Below are 16,919 nucleotides of genomic sequence, written 5' to 3' on the forward strand. Positions count from 1 at the left end.
CGTGGAGATCAGACTGTACCAAATGATGCTAATGCTGACTGTGTGCATGGGCCACCACGCACATGCGTGGAGATCAGAGAACAGCTTTTTGGGAGTTGCTTCTCTCCTTCTACCTCAAAGGTCCTTGAGTACAAAACTCAGGACATCAGGCTTATCACCAGGGACTTTTACTGCTGACTCTATTTTTAAAGCAATATAAATATAAGGATGAAGAGTGACTGCACAATCCAGAGAACAACAATATAAATATAAGGATGAAGAGTGATGCACAATCCAGAGAACAGCGCTGCAGACTTACCATGAATAGATCCCACTGACCATGTCATAGTTCTGACACGAAGAGTGCCCAGCGCTGGGCCCTGCGGCCTTCGAAATGAGCAGCACGACCAGGCCTCGCAGCTGTAGGTTATGACGGCTGTCATGCACAAGGGCCCTGTTAATAAACACACGGAGAAGAGATAACACACTTACCAAAGGCTGGGCAGATCTTGGGTTATAGATAGCTATAAAAATGGTCCAATTTCTAAGACCTAAAAATGAGACTTGTTTTTTGTTTTTTTAAATAAAGAGAATTAAAGAGGAAAGACTAATGCACAAGCTGAAAGTTCAGAAGCTAGCAAGAGAATGTGACGTGGTTTTTTTAAAGCAACACTCTCAGTGAGGGCCTGGCACCTTGGCTCCCTTCTCTTTCTGGGTCCCTGGCTAACCCCACCTTGCACTTTACTTTTATTACTGGTGCCAGGTTGGGAGCCGTGGCCTTCTACATGCTCAGTAAGTGCCCACAAGCATGCTGCACATGCTCAGTAAGTGCCCGCAAGCATGCTGCGCATGCTCAGTAAGCTCCCTGCAAACGTGCTGCACTCCTTCACAATCATAATTTGCTCTGATATTAAAAGGATGCTACAGCTTAGACCTGCTTTGTAATAAGCTGGCTTTGCTACGTCAAACTGCAGCCGCGGCTCCATAGCAGGTGGGCTATGCTTGACAAGCTCTTCTGATAGGACCCAGAGGCTGGGCCTGGATGAAGCACCGGATGCCATGGCAGCACATGGCAGGAAACGCCGCCGCATAAACTGCATTCTTTTTGTTGTTGCTGTTTTGGCAACTTGTTTTCTCTCTCTCCCTCTCTCCCTTCCCCCTCCCCCTCTCTCTTTTTTACATTTTCTGTCTCTTACATTTATTCCCATGTCTACCAAGTCTTCCCCACTCTTCTAATGAACAGGATCTCCTGTAGTTTTTCTACTTCACCAGGAGGTAGATCTCCAATGGAATTCCCATCCCAATGACATCTCATTGAAACATTTTCCTCTTTCAGAATGTGGTACAGAAAGATGAGGGAAAGAATATGAAAAGGCTGGAGGGCAAAACAAGAGAACGCTCCGAGAAGCACAGCTTCTGACCTTTAATAATATGAATACAAGGGTTAACAATCTAGAGGGCAGATGAATAGTTTGAATAAATGAAATGTTCCCCAAAACAGTCTCTTCAACTCCACTAACACCATTAAAAACAGCACTGGGAGAAACTGATGATAACTCCCCAAAGCTTAATATTCATTCACAACCAAAAGAGAAGATGAATTCTGTCTTCTGGGCATAAAATCTCCGAGATCTCAATGGACAGTGCTAATCTTATGTGATATAAGCCAGGTCACTCCGGGGGAATTTCGACCTCAGCCTTCATTAGGTAGGGATACTGGCAAGCAGAACCATATCCAGAAGCTGGCAGAATCACAGAGGGATTGCACAACTCCAGGGTTTTGAAGCATTTCTACTTCAGATTAGGGATCTGCAGTCAGTTTAAAGTCCATGCAAATTCTCCCAAATCTGAAAAACCTGACATTGGAATCATTTCTGGTCCCAAGTATTTTGATAGATGATACTTAACCTGTATGCCACAGGTGTGATTGCTGGGTAGGAGAACAGTGATGCTCGTGTTCTCAATTTTATTCAGTCAAAACCTTAGTGAATAATAATTCACGGCCAACAATGGTGAGATGCGGTCTGTCTTTGTACAGGCAACACTTTGGATTAAAAGCACTAGTAAAAGTGCTATGAACTGCTTTGGTGAACGGATGAAGCTGTTAGAACCCAGAAGTACTGAGTAGGAGGCAACACCACTTCCTGGAGCTCAGAGAGAAATCCATGAGAGCTAGAGAGTGTAGAGAGAGTTGAGCGGGAGTGCGTGTGTGGACAGGTGTTCTGGGGAAGGAAGCAAGGGCATGGAGGTGAGCAGAGAGCACGGTGGCAGGAGCAGCCTGTCAGAGGCGGAGCTGAGAGCGAGAGGATGCGGACCAGAAGCCGGGCAGACTTTAGACTGACAGGAAGAGATGGAGTCTCAGAACACCAAATGGCTTTACATGACTAGAAGACTAGGGCAGGCTCTACTGATGTTTAACTCTTGTCACTGGAAAAGACTAAAGGGGATACAGCCTTTGCTATATTCCACAGATATCTAGGAGTTTTCCTTATTTTGCAATTGTCAATAATTTCATTTTACTATATAGTTTGATCTTCCACAAGTATAACAAGGAAAGCAACCCTCAGCACTATGTAACCCCATCATTAAACTCTGCAGAACTGTTTGTGTTTGGTTGGTGTAAACAAGGCGCACCACTCACATATCCATTTGCCTAGTGAACTCTGAGGCCTTCCATGCATGAGGCACTATGCTAGCTGGGTACAGGTGCAATGGCAAGCAAAACCAGGCATGGAGCTTAGGATCTAGCAGAATAAATGGAAATAATCACCAATCCAATGTGAACCACAGTCATAATAAATGCTTTTATGGACAAAAAGAGAAAAACCATCCTAAGAATTCATCACAGAGTTGACTACATCAGGAATGCCACAGGCTTGAGGAAGTAGTGACTGAGCTGACATCCAAAGGAAGAACAGATGTGAAAGGAACCAGAGAAGGGAAAGGGAAGAAGAATGGGTCCCCAGGACATGGATGACCTAGGGCACAGGAACTGGACCACCAGGCTGAACAATGAAGAATGGGTCCCCAGGACAGGGATGACCTAGGACACAGGGACTAGACCACCAGGCTGAACACTGAAGAATGGGTCCCCAGGACAGGGATGACCGAGGGCACAGGGACTGGACCACCAGGCTGAACACTGAAGAATGGGTCCCCAGGACAGGGACGACCTAGGGGACACAGGGACTGGACCACCAGGCTGAACAGTCTATAGCAACAGGTTTGCTCTTTATTCAAGCACCAATGGGAAGGTACTAAAGTATTTTATTAAAAGCAAATGAAATGAAACAAAACAAAAACTATCCTGTTGTAGAAAGATGACGGGGTGGTGGCTGGCACAGGATGTAACCAAATGGTATAATGCATCTGGAGAGGTGGCTTTTGTGATATTCACTAAGAATTATGGGACTAGCTTAATGACATATAGAGATGAGTCAAACCTAAAATAACAATTTTAATTCAATTCAAATACAATTTGCACTTTTGACAATCCTAGAAAAATCACTTAATATGAATATATAACTAATTTTATATACTATTAATTCTAAAAAGTCTGTAAAATATATTTGGGGGTAAAAACCCAATCACACCAAACCACCAACCAACCAACCAACCAACCAACCAACCAAGAAACCCAACCTCTTTTGAAGTGCAGGCTGGCCTGAACTTCACTGTGTAGCCCAAGCTGGCTTTGACCTTGAGGCAACTCTCGTGCCTCTGCCTTTCAAGTGCTGTGTTACAGGTGTGAGCTACTGTGCCCAGCTCTGTTGAAAGCTCTGCCTCTTCCAAAATTCTAGTGTAGACCTAAGATGACTAAGTGCTTTGAGGGGACTGAGTCCTCGCTAGGTGAGCTGAGAAGATGAGGCTCTGGGCCTGGCAGCCCCCCACATCAGAATCCCGGCTCATGCTCAGAGAGCGGCTCAGGTCAGTGGTGCCATGACATCTGCAACAATTAACACAATTCTCTTCCTTAATTCAATTTTCTATCTCAAGGTCTCACGTCACTACTGTAACACTTTGTTAAGACACATCCTCTTAAATTGTTTTAATACAAATGTGTCAAGACGGAGGGACATACAAAGAATAGAAACTAAAAAACAGTTACTACAGGAAACTTATATTTGAATATATACTCAATCACATAAATAACAGCTAACAGCACACAGAGAAAAGCTTCCTGCTGGAGCTTCCTGCTGGTCCTCAGCACCTCAGAAAGATGGCCTGATTTCCTGAGTAGAGAATGAGAAGAGAGGAGGCTGGGGCTCCATCACTCCAGTGAGGAAAAGGAGAATCTCACAGAAGGAGCACGAGAAGCAGTGACAAGAAGGGGGGATGGGAACAGGTTCAGAACTGGGGCTATCCATGTAGGCATGAGACTCACACAGACGAGCCCAGCAAAGCAGACAGCCGAAGGATGAAGGGCCTTGGGACTCAGGTGTAGTCTGGACTTCTGAAAGCAATCTGGAGGCTTGGACGGTTTGTCAGTAAGATAGTGATGCAATTAGTGCTAAAGACTGAAACTGTTCCCTGGGCCTAATACCATGGAGACAGCATGCAGGATGCAGAGGAAACGAGAGGGAAGCCCAGTGAGGAGGCACCTCCTCCAGCAGCCTGCGGAGAGAGAAAGAGGGCTGCAGTCAGGGCAGGGCAGTGCAGAGCTGGAAGACGGTGGCAGCAGTGGAGGTGGCCATGGGCAGCGGGCTCACTGACAGGAAGAGGGAGGCAGGGAAGGAAGAGGGGAATGAAGGAAAGGCAGTGGCGGAAGAGTCAAGCCTCTCTGTTAAGCAGATGATGCTGTACCAGGAGAGATTGGAGTAAATCTAACGGGGAATTGACGAGCTCATTTCTGACATGTTGACTCTAATGCATGGAGGATCTCCAGATGGAGATGCCCAGTGGGGAGCTGGAAACGCTCTGGGTACAGATTTAGTGAGTTCTCCATGGAAGTGATGGCTGAAACAAGGGAAGCCGGCGGATGAAGGCTCTGGGTACAGATTTAGTGAGTTCTCCATGGAAGTGATGGCTGAAACAAGGGAAGCCGGCGGATGAAGGTGTTTTGGGGGGAAGAGAAAACAAAAGAAGGAAAAAAAAGGACAGCAAAGGCTTAAGAAAAGGAAGAAAATAGGTGTTGTGGTACATACCGGAAGTTCTAGTTTAGATTTTGTTGAGACAGGGTCTCTGTACATAACCCTGGCTGTCCTGGAATACACTACGTAGACCAGGCTGGCCTCCAACGCTTCCACCTGCTTCTTCCTCCAGAGCCCCATACTACAATTCTACCATGCAGGAGGACTGAAGGTTTATTGCAAGCCTAAGGCCTGTCTGGGCTACACAGAAGGACTTTGTCTCAAAAAACTAACTAACTGCGTACATATATGCATGCATGCTGACATTCTTAGAAGTTAAATCTTGGGAACTCCTAGGTTTAGGGGACTTAGGAAGAATTAGTAACCAATATAAGGGAACACATGCTACCCATACATACATATAAGTCTGCAAGACATAGATAAACAAATGTAACCCACTAATGGTGGGAACAAGGACTGCAACTGTGCACTATAGACAAACTGAGGCCAGCAGCGGCCTTTCAGAACACACCGCACTGTACATGTCTGTCAACCCGACACAAGCTGCAGCCATTTGGGAAGAGGAGACCTCAACAACAACAACAAAGGACCCTACCAGACCGACACATGGGCAAGCCTGTGGTTCACTTTCTTGACTGATGGTTGATGTGAGAGGCCCAGCTCACTGTGGGCAATGCCGCCCCTGGGCTACTGATCCTGGGTGCTATAAGATGCAGGCTGAGCAAGCCACTGGGCACTGCATCAGATCCTGCCTGCAGGTTCCTGCTTTGACTTCTCTGGATGATGGACTACAAGGTGTAAAATAAAGTAAACCCCTTCTTCCCAGGGTGCTTTTCTAATCACATCAACAGGAAGCCTAAGGCGAGTCCTCTCAAACACCATTCATGTGTAGAGGTGGGTAGTGGTGCACTGGTGTGTATCTGCAGATAGAAATGCATGAATGTGGAGGTCAGAGAACACCGTGCAGGAATCAGTTCTCTTCTCTTCCGCTATGACACATGGAGATCACAGGGCTTAAGCTTGGGTCACTAGATTTTGCCAGAAAGTACCTCTGTCTGCCCCCCCCCCCCCCCGCCCAGCCATCTCACCAGTCCAGTGGCTGCTTCTTTTAGGCCTTTTGGGGTACCTACTATGAATTTGTAGGTCAGCATATACATACCGAGTAATAAAGTGCCCGCAAGAGTGACACAGACCACAGGCATGACATACTGTCAAGTCAAGTACCAGCTGCTTTCTCACAAAAGCCATGCCAGAAGTTCCTAGTGACATCCTTTTATAATTGAGGAAAATCAGCAGGGTGGCTCAGAAAAGTTTAGTAATTACTGGCCACATTAGTCAATTAGAAATGGAAGTGCCAAGATTTAAACAGTATTTGGGCTTGCAAGCCCAGTCTTTTATGCCCTAAGGCAACTATGCAAAGATTTCAGCTGACTGCCCGTCACAAGCCAGTCTGAAGGCTAGAGACTCAGCAGCCATTTACAGGTGCACGCACTTCCCCTGGTGTCCAGCACAGTGTCGACGACTCTCTCACAAGGGCTGCATATCAGCTATCCTGCATGTTAGATACTTACGTTGTGAGTCATCACAATGGCAGAGTTAGTTATGAAGTAGCAATGAGAGTAATTTTATGGCTGGGGGTCACATGAGGAACTGTATCAAAGGGTCACAGAATCAGGAAGGTTGAGAGCCACTGCCCTACGGCTACAGTGCTAAAAGGCAAAGAAAGCAGTGATTAGTCCAAACACATGGATGTGATTGGTGCAAATACTTGTGGGGCCGTAGGAGCAGATTCCTCAGATAGAGTGTGTCAGAGGGGAGATACTCCCATGCTGCCTGCTGCTCTAGTTTTCCACCATCAGGCCTTACAAACGGCTTCTCCTTATCTACTTTCAGTAGACAAACTGGGCTAGTAACAGAAAGAAGACAGGGCAGTGATTACCACAGAGCAGTCTTGTAGACAGTGGCCAAACTGTAGAAGGGGCCAGGCAGGTGCTTGATGGCTCAGTGGGCAGGACAGAGAGAAGGGCAGGAGCTCAGGGAACTGAGACTACAGAAGGACCAAAGGCTGTGAGGAGCCAAAGGAGACAGTCTGCAGTCACCAGGGAGCTGCCAAGTCCTCAGGGCCTAGGGTCTTAGACCTCAGTTGAGAGTTGTAATTCTGGCTACTGCCAAAGGTTGAGGAATCGTGATATCTGGGCCTGCCGAGGAGCTGTGATGCCATCTGCAGAGAAGGGTTGAGAAACTGACTGGCCAGCCATACAAAAGAGGTCATATTCATGGGCTAAAGGTCCCTGTGGTGGTTTGAATAGGAACGGCCTCCACAGACTCATGTGTTTGAATGCTCGGTCACCAGGGAGTGGAACTATTAGGAGGTGTGGTCTTGTTAGAGGAGGTGTGGCCTTGTTAGAGGAGGTGTGGCCTTGTTAGAGGAGGTGTGGCACTCTAGATCTGCTGCCTTCCGATCCACATGTAGAACTCTGAGCTCCCTCTCCAGCAGCATGTCTGTCTGCATACTGCCATGTTCCCTTCCGAGCTGACAATGGATCAAACCTCTGAACTGTAAGCCATCCCCAATTAAATGTTGTCCTTCCTAAGAGTTGCTGTAGCCATGGTATCTCTTCACAGCAACAGAAACCCCAACTAAAAGACAGTCCCCTTATCGGAGGCTTGTGTGAATGTTTGAGGACTGGGGTTACACTTGCTTCAGCCTGCCCACTGTTGAACACCCTACGCAGCTGAGCACTGGGGGAAACTACAGAGACCAGCACTTAGAGAACTTCCTGCTGACCCAGGAGTCTATGCAAAAGAACCCTCAACAGCTAGATTGCCAGTTGATTGGAAATATAGACATTCCACTCTGAAGTCCTGAGTCCCTCTTCCTAAATTATGACTCCTTTAAAAGTGATAAAGTTACACACAGTAAAAGCCCCAACACACTCTAACAAACATGCTGTGCTGTGTTATTTGACTACTATGTTAATGAAGTTAGTTACTACTGATAAAAACGGGCCACAAGGGAGCTATTCCTTATGTGTGGTCTCTGTGCCTTCCTTTTCCATTAGAAAGAACTGGCTGGCATTGCTGCCCCCACTTCGGATAGAAAGTGGAAGTGCTGTCTGATGGAAGGCAGTGGTGGGTACCAGGACTGGAGCACAGTAAAACCTTTTTCTTCTTAAGAAGACTTCTTTTTATGTTTTTAAATCATGTGCACGTGTGTCTGTGTGCCGTCTGGTAAGTAGGTATCTGCAGTAGACAGAGGCACTGGGAGTTCCTGGAGCACTGCAACCAAACTCACAATGTCTGCAAGAGCCATACTCACTCTTAACCACAGAGCCGTCCTCAAGCCTCACGGCAAGATCTTTTTAAGGTTCATGGTTAAGATTTCAGAATTCTAGGCAGATGAGATTGTGCATATGTAAAGACACTTGCAGCCAAGCCTGACGAACTGAATTTGGTCCCCAGAACTCACATAGTGGAAGGAGAGAATTGACTCTTGAAACCTTTCCAGCAGAGACAAACAGATCCCTGGGGCTTCCTGGCCAGACAACCTGGCCTACGTGGCAAGTGCCAGGCCAGCCCAATGAAAAATCATGACACTCACAAAAGGTGAATGGCACCCACAACTGTCCTCATGCATCCACATGAGAACATACACACACATACACACACACTCGCAAACAACTTACCACTTAGAACCGTCATCATTAAACAGATCCAAAGCCCCCTCTCTAAACCTCCGTGGCAGAGAATCACCCTGAGGGGGAACTCCCTCTAATGCTAAAAACCAAGAAATAGGATATGTTTTACTATTTTTCGATACTCACTCAGAAACACACTACAAAAGCCAGTGGCTACCCAATTCTATCAAACATGGGGTCAGGGGGATTAACAAGACTCCCAACAATGCTTATAACTATGTCCTCAGCTAAAATAGGAATTACACACGCTCCCAAGTCACCACGGGTAACTAGAGCCCTGGGGATACTCTGATCTTTTCCTCCCTTGGGGAACTTTGTCAGTTTGGTTGCCGATTGAAACTCTTTAAATTGAATTTGTGACTAACTAATGAACTACAACTATGGTTTCCAAATCATACAATGTAATATGTTAGAGTAAAAGAATTGGAAATGTAAATTTGTTTAAAGAAGAATAAGCCAGCTGTGGTAGCACACCCCTATAACCAGCACTTGGGAGGCAGACAAAGGAGAATTGTTTGTTTTTCAAAGACCGTGGACCTTCGAAAGCCTTTATATTTGTTTATTTATTTGGTGTGTGTGTGTGTGTGTGTGTGTGTCAGAGGGCTGGGACAATTTTAGGAATCAGTTTTCATCCTCTACCATGTGAGTCCTGGGGATCAAATATAGATTGTCAGATTTGGCTGCAAGCACCTTTACCCACTAAGCCCTGGTTGTTTGTTTTTGGAGTCAGTCTCACCATGTAGCCCAGGATTGCCTTGGCCTTTCTGCCTTAGTGACTAGGACTGTGAACATTGTCTCCGGTATATGTGAACACTGTCTCATTCATTTTGCAATTGGCAATGCACAGAAACAAGCCCCAGGAGCCAAGCTGGAAGCAGGATGGTGGAAGATCTTTTCAGACCTGTGACCGGGATTCCTGTTCTGCATTATTCTGTGCATTTTAAGTATTTTTTTAAATGATAGAAAGAAAGGTTCTGCTACCAAGCAGAAACAAGTATTGATTGACAGATGAATAGTTTGTTCTCCTACTTGTCTTTGTTTGTTTGTTTTTAAGTCTGGAGGAAAAAAAAAACCCTTACCAAACCCTGTTTTTTTAAAGACAACAGAATGTTTTAAAAGCAGTAAGTTCTCCCATTTGAGGTAACAGAATAAAATAACCTGTGAGTGATGATCCTCAGAGACCTGTTTTTTTTCTATTGATTGATTGACTGACTGACTGACTGACTGACTGATGGACTTTTGTTGTTTTCCAAGACAGGGTTTCTCTGTGTAGCCCTGGCTATCCTGGAACTCACTCTGTAGACCAGTGGCCAAGCTCACAGAGACTCACTTGCCGCAGCGCTGGGACTAAGGGTACGCTCCAGCTCTACCTGGCTGGTGCCTGTAGTAGGAGCTTTAATTATCTATGATCAGACACAGAGCCAAAGTTAAATGGTATCAAAGAAATGACACAGACAGACAGACAGACAGACACACACAGATATACAGAGAGACATACACACCAACACACAGAGAAACACATACAGGCAGAGACACATACATATACACAAAGATACACACACAGAATATACACATTTAGCAACCTGATGAGAATATTACTCATTTGTAAAAGAAAAGCCTAGCACTCCTGACAATATTCTGAAAGGACCGTAATTTCAGAGTCACTAAAAATAGCCTTCATGTCATGGATTATTGTGTGAAGTTAGCAGGAGAGCTAGAGGTTAATTTCCATTGACAAAATGACCCAAACTGTATGATTATTGCCATTTCTATCCGAAGACTAAATTGTCCTAGACTTGAAACAATTTTAGGCCCCGAGGTGACCAGCCTTTAGAATCTGGGAGTTACAGCAGCCACTGACATGGCTTTAGGGCCACACGTACATCCCACATGAATTAAATCCCTAAGAGACAACAGTGCCAAGAAGTGCCTGCCTCACCAATGCTCTCCTGAAGCTGCAATTAGGTGTGATGGGCATGTGGCAGAAGACAGACACCTGGGGGGAAAGGAAGAGGGGGGGTCGTAGAATAGGAGAGGAAATCAAGCCAGGGGATTAGCAGAAATGAGTACTGACCACCAGCAGTTTACTGAAATAAGTATAAACTTATTTCAAAATGTCAAAACTGATCACCTTTGCAGGTAGCATTGAAAACTCTCAGGGCGCTCATAGACTGCTATGGATTCGCCCGCTGTGCTTATAACTAACACAACCCCATCACCTTAGTGTTGAAGCAAGGGGTCAGGCAGACCTGTGGGTTGGATGGAACACAAGCATCACTGCACTGTCAGACACAGGGACTCAGCACCACTGGGGCAGAGGCATGGCTAAGAGCTAATGTACTGTGCATGATACTTCCCACTACCACAGTCTGTCTGTGCACAGGATAAATCAAGCATGTTTCCAAAGTACGTCGTGCTCTTCCTCACTCAAATGGTCAGGTATGATGAACTCCACCATCAAATGCAAAAAGCCCAACTGCTCTCAGATTCATCTATCATCTTCTGGCTTACTCGGTCTCCTGTGCAGGTAGTTTGAAAACTGACTACTGCAATGAAGTAATGAACATTTCGTGCTCAGAATATCAGTCAATGAAGTAATGAACATTTCGTGCTCAGAATACCAGTCTTCTTAGCTAATGAAGAAGTCCAACTGTGCAAAATTGTGAAAATGTGTACTCGAACAAGTTGAAGAGACAAAGGCAGAGAGTCATATAGTTGGCATTTTCACAACATATTAAGCAGAGGAGAAAGCCAAATGTAAAGATATAACAGCAGATGGAGGAAGCCAGTAAAAATCAGCAAGCTGGGGAAAATGGTGATATAATTTACAGAAAACCAGATAATACCTCAAGGGCAAGTTAGGAGGAGGTGAGTAGCAGTGAGAAGTGCACCAGATTTCAGCAAGAAAAAAAAATGTTTTAAAAAATGACTGGAAAAATAACTACAGAACAGTATTACTGTAACATTGTGGTTCACAAGAGCAAACTTTTAGAAGAAATCTCATTAATTTTCCCCAAGTCAACACTAATTTAGAGTACAGGAGACCAGGACGTCGGGGAATTGGAAGGGACAGGATGGTGGGCCACAGACCGTGCGTGCCCCTCCCACACAGAGTTCCCACCAGAGTGAGCCTGCGACTGACTGCCTAGTTAAACCTATTAGCCCTCACAATCATTAATGTCACCACCTAATTAACTTTAGGACCTTGTAGACATTGACAGTGACCACCAGCGGAGGTGGGAAAGGAAAGGATGAGCGTGGCAAGACCGACCATCTCTCAAATTCTGTGTCAACAGAAAAGCACAGTTCCCTGTCCTAGAGTTTCGCTTAGATGTGAGTTAATGAACAGAACGGCACCTGCTCCACAGAGAACTGGTGGTAGTAAATCACGCACAGGTTTACCACAGCAATTGACTCCCGTCAAGAGAGGCAGGGAGGAAATCTCAGTACCAGATTCAGTAGGCAGACCATTTCAGTCAGCAGTGTCTACCAGTGTCCTGTGTGCCGTGTCATCCAGGCTAATGAGCATCTCCGCACTGGCCATCACCCCTCTTCTGTGGACTGGGCACTGACACTCTTGGGGATGGCCAGTTTTCTCCACTTCAGACCACCCTACATGTTTGTAATGGATCATGCACTTTGGTTTTCTTCCTTGACTGTACACATTGTAAACGTGTTACAATACATGGACTTCCCCATGGTTGTATCTTCAGTGTTTAGAATAATGTCTAGTACACACATTCAACTTTGATGATTAATAATGTATCCTGTCTAAAAGTATGTAGCTGACAAGTGAGACACCTGTGGTCCAATGTGATCTCTGTCTCTGCAGTTCAGCTTCACCCAACGTAGGGGGATAAAATATAGACTAAATAGAGAAGATACCTCAAAATTAGGGCAAAGTACTTTACGGGTAAGAGATATGAAAAAAATAATAATTCACGTTTCCCTGCACACTGCCTTGAAATGTCTTTGGGTTCCAGGTCTGACGCGCTGACAGCTGGACCAGCAGAAGAGGGTAGCCTCCTCCTCATGGGCATGCTCAATGAGGTTCCCAGGCAACAGCATGTTAGTTGGAGGCTCCTTAAACATGGCCACAGGACATCTTGAATAACCTCCATTCACACACAGACCTCAGAGTTCCAGTACAGTAATAGCGTTGTGCAGGTGACGAATCAAACCTTTAGCCTGGTAATAAACAAATAAACAAATAAATACCTGGCAGACTGAAAGGGAAGACAGGGTCTAGCCCTAGCCCATGTGTGTTAGCTGGAACGAGGCGCTGCAAAGGCCCAGCTTGCAGTCTATGGCACCGTGCCCTTCTAGTGGGCTGTGACAGCCGAGCCTCCAAAATAGTTCACAAATTCACAACTTTCAGGGAGGGAAATCATGATTTTTTCATTCTGAGTATCTTAAGCCCTTTTTTAAAAATTGGGAAAACTATCAACTTCTCCACAGAGATCATTTATACTCATTCTATATTTTTATTTCCAGGAAAGAAAGTTAGGAGGCCTGCATGTGAAGCTGAAGGACTTAAAGCTCTGCTGATCTGTGTTCACACCTGTAGGAAACAAAACCACACACTGTATCCAACAGGTATTAAAATTCAGTTTTGCCAAGGCAAGTGTTCTGCCAATTGAACCAGCTCAAAACAGTCCACTTTTGAAAGGCATCAGAAGGGTTGGAAATATGGCTCAGTGGTTAAGAGCACTGCCTGCTTTTGCAGAGGATCTGGGTTTGGTTCCCAGAACCCAAATCACTCACAAGCACCAATCATTCAGGTTCCAGAGGATCTAACGTCCTCTCAAGGCCTCTGGGGCTCTTGTACACATGTGGTGCACATAAACTCAAAGCTACCTTAAGTGAATCTTTAAACAGGCATCAAAGAGTAAACGCTAACACTACAGCAACAGAACCTGGGAAATGTTGAAGACCCGGTGGTAACTGTTAGGTGGACAGTTTTCCTTCTGTCTTCCTCATAGTTACTGGTCGGCTGACACAGCCTTTGTTTCAGCAGGAGTGAGAAGAAAAGCAGTGGAAGCCCCAGAGGCGCCCCTAACTTTCACTAATTTTTGTAAGACGAATTGATAAGACAGGAGATAGGAAGCTACCAGTTTCACATATGGCCCACAAGGTAGGTACTATAGCTACCCCTGTTTTATAGGCGAGCTAAGGCTAAGAGACACTGGCTTCTTGTTCAAGGTCAAAAGTATGTAACAGAGTCAGGATTCAAAGCCTGATGCCTGGACTACAATTTTACAGTCTGACCACTACTTTACTCTTAACTAAGTACAAGTTACTTGTTCTTTGGACCCCCGGGACCAGTAGATGCTGAAACACGTCTCTAGTGTTTACAGTGAGATGGAACTTAGGAGTAAAACGGGGGCAAGGTTATCACTAGCAGACACAGCTGAGGCACCTCTGTGTGTACATGTATTCTAAATGCATGCAGGAGCCGAGGCTGGGAGAGGGTACTGGAGCTCCTGAACTGCCGTTACAGTTGTGACCCCTCATGCAGGCTCAGGAAATCAAGCTTGGCCCTTCTGGACGAAGAGCAGCCGAGGCTCTTTACTGCTGACTCACGTCTCCAGCCTTAAGGGTACTATTCTTATCCTAACTTTATAGATGAGGAAGCCAAGACCCAAAGTAATAAAGTAGTAGAATGCTTCCCCTTTAAAGCACCATCTCAAACAGGAAGGAATTCCACTACAGAACAAGCTTTTCTTAAAATATTTAATGCCAGTTGCTGGCTGGGCATGGAGCTGCTCACCTTAAATCCAGCACTTGAGAGGCAGAGGCATGAGGATCTCTGTGACTGTGAGGCCAGCCTGGTCTACACAGTGAATTCTAGGACAGCTAGGGCTACAGAGAGACTGTTTCAAAAACTACCCCATAAAAAAAACAAATAAAACAAACAAATAAACAAGTATGTAAATGAATGAATGAATGAATGAATGAATGAATGAATGAATGAATGCAGCCAGTTGCTGACTTGAACTGTCCAAATAGGAGAAGGCACCATGGAAATGGGAATTAATGAGTGTGTTCTTAGTACCTCAACTGCAGCTACCCCTTAAACTTAACCAATTATTTCAGTGATATCTTTTCTTTTTTTTTTTTTTTTAATATTTATTTATTTATTTTATTGATGAGTACACTGTAGCTGTGTTCAGACACACCAGAAGAGGGCATCCAATCTCATTACGGATGGTTGTGAGCCACCATGTGGTTGCTGGGATTTGAACTCAGGACCTCTGGAAGAGCAGTCAGTGCTCTTAACCGCTGAGCCATCTCTCCAGCCCCAGTGATATCTTTTCTAAGAAAAGGGTGAGCTCAGCTCTAGGCCTTTAGCTGCCATGTCTCATTCATTCATTCATTCATTCATTCATATACTTGTTTGTTTTATTTGTTTTTTATGGGGTGATTGTTAAAACGTGGAACACTTTCTTGGACATTCTCAGACACTAGGGCCTTGACCATGTTGTAAATATCGGGTCAGCTGACCTTGAGAAGTTCTCTCACTGAGTTTGGCTGATGGATCTTTGCAACTGCATTCAGATTATGCATCTTTGACAGGAAGGTCACAGAAATGATGTTCTATTTATTTTTCCCACATTAATTTTAGTTTGTCCCATAAAAGTAGATTTCACTTTGACCATTTGAATAAAGTGATGCTGCCGTCAAATACTTTGTAGTTAAATCAATACCTAGAGAATGGTGCTAACTATTTCTCGTTATTCAAGAGCAGAAAATGTTCCATAAAATATAAAATAAATGTATTTCTCACTGCATATTCTGGTTCCCACTGAAACTGTTAAAATATATAAATACCATGAAAGCTACTGCCTACATAAAAATTACAGTAGTTAAAACTCAGCATAATCATTTTGCACAATTACTAGTCTAAAAGGTCTAATATTCTCATACACCTAAGAAAGCTATTATTCTCTATGCCTGCATTCTTCCAAATGGCCTTTTAATTAATAATAGTGAGATCTAGTAATTTCCTACCAAACAGCCCTGAGCCATGAATTGACACATTTTCTGAAATAATCTGTTAAAGAATCAGAAATATTATTATACTCTAAAGAGAATTTCAGGAAAGACTTAAATCATAGAAACTTAACTTGACAAGTTCAGAGAACTGCTGTGCTTCATTTCACAATGTCACAATTTTTAAAAAATTGCTAAGAAATGGATTTTTCATTAAAGCCATCCTTCACAGGATAGATGTAGCAAAAAGTCATGTTTTTGAAAAAGTAAAGAAAAACAACCTTAACTATTTAATTGGTATTAAAGTTTACCTTGAAAAACAAAACAAAAACTTCTTTAGCTTTGTAAGATGGGTCACAATTGATCACCTTTTTATTGATCACCTTTTTTTAATGTCATAGAAAAGATTCATACAAACTATACTAAATATTCTCATATAAGTTGGTATTAAAAACAAAACAAAAAAGATAATCTTAGCTGTGAATTTATACATAGTAACAGAGCTTTGTATTTTTAATATACTGAACTCAGTAGAGATTTTTTTTCATATTTATTTATTTAGAAACATGATCTTACTTTGTAGCCCTGACTGGCCTGGGACTTGTTATGTAGGCCAGGTGGGCCTGGAATTCACAGAGATCTATCCATCTCTGCCCTCCAAGTGCTGAATTAAAAAGCAAATGCTGCTACATTTGGCTCAGCAGGAGAGTCTAAAATTGTGTTTAAAATCCTCCCCCCACCTTGGGATATGTAATTTTAGTACAGCTTATGTTGACTACCTTTGTTTATTTCATTATACTACCAGTTTTCAAAATCCAGGACCCAAGAAGGCTATCCCAGTACTAGGAGTTTGTGTCTCATATTTACCAATAACTGAACAACACTGTAAAGTCGGTGTGCAAGGGTGGCAGATGTGAACAGCAGGAGGTGGTGCATGGACTGTACTCACCAGAAGAACAATGAGAAAGAAAACACTATTCCATGCAGAGCGGTAGTTCTCAAGGGGCGCAAACTCCCCTTCTCCACAGGCGAACGCTGGGAATCTCTACAGCCACTCTGATTGTCACACTTGAGGGGACAGTGCTTGTGAACATCTGACAACAAACCTTATAGCCACCTGGACAGAGTGAGAAGGTTGAGAAACTCTGATTTCAAGAGA

General features: G+C 44.2%; 1 protein-coding gene across 2 annotated transcripts in view; it reads right to left on the bottom strand.

Moving 5' to 3' along the window:
• Pdss2 (decaprenyl diphosphate synthase subunit 2) overlaps positions 1–16,919 on the bottom strand; it is a 231,586-nt gene that overhangs the window by 155,950 nt on the left and 58,717 nt on the right. The window contains exon 2 of one of the 2 annotated variants that reach the window (XM_028769082.1): positions 299–433. The exons of the other annotated variant lie outside the window; for it this stretch is intronic. Within the exon in view, the coding sequence (XP_028624915.1) occupies positions 299–433 (135 nt within the window). The remainder of the gene's footprint in view (positions 1–298; positions 434–16,919) is intronic. 2 annotated transcript variants of the gene reach the window in all.

This window comes from Grammomys surdaster, unplaced genomic scaffold (genome assembly GCF_004785775.1).
Source record: "Grammomys surdaster isolate TR1022 unplaced genomic scaffold, NIH_TR_1.0 190, whole genome shotgun sequence".
Taxonomy (NCBI): Eukaryota; Metazoa; Chordata; class Mammalia; order Rodentia; family Muridae; genus Grammomys; species Grammomys surdaster.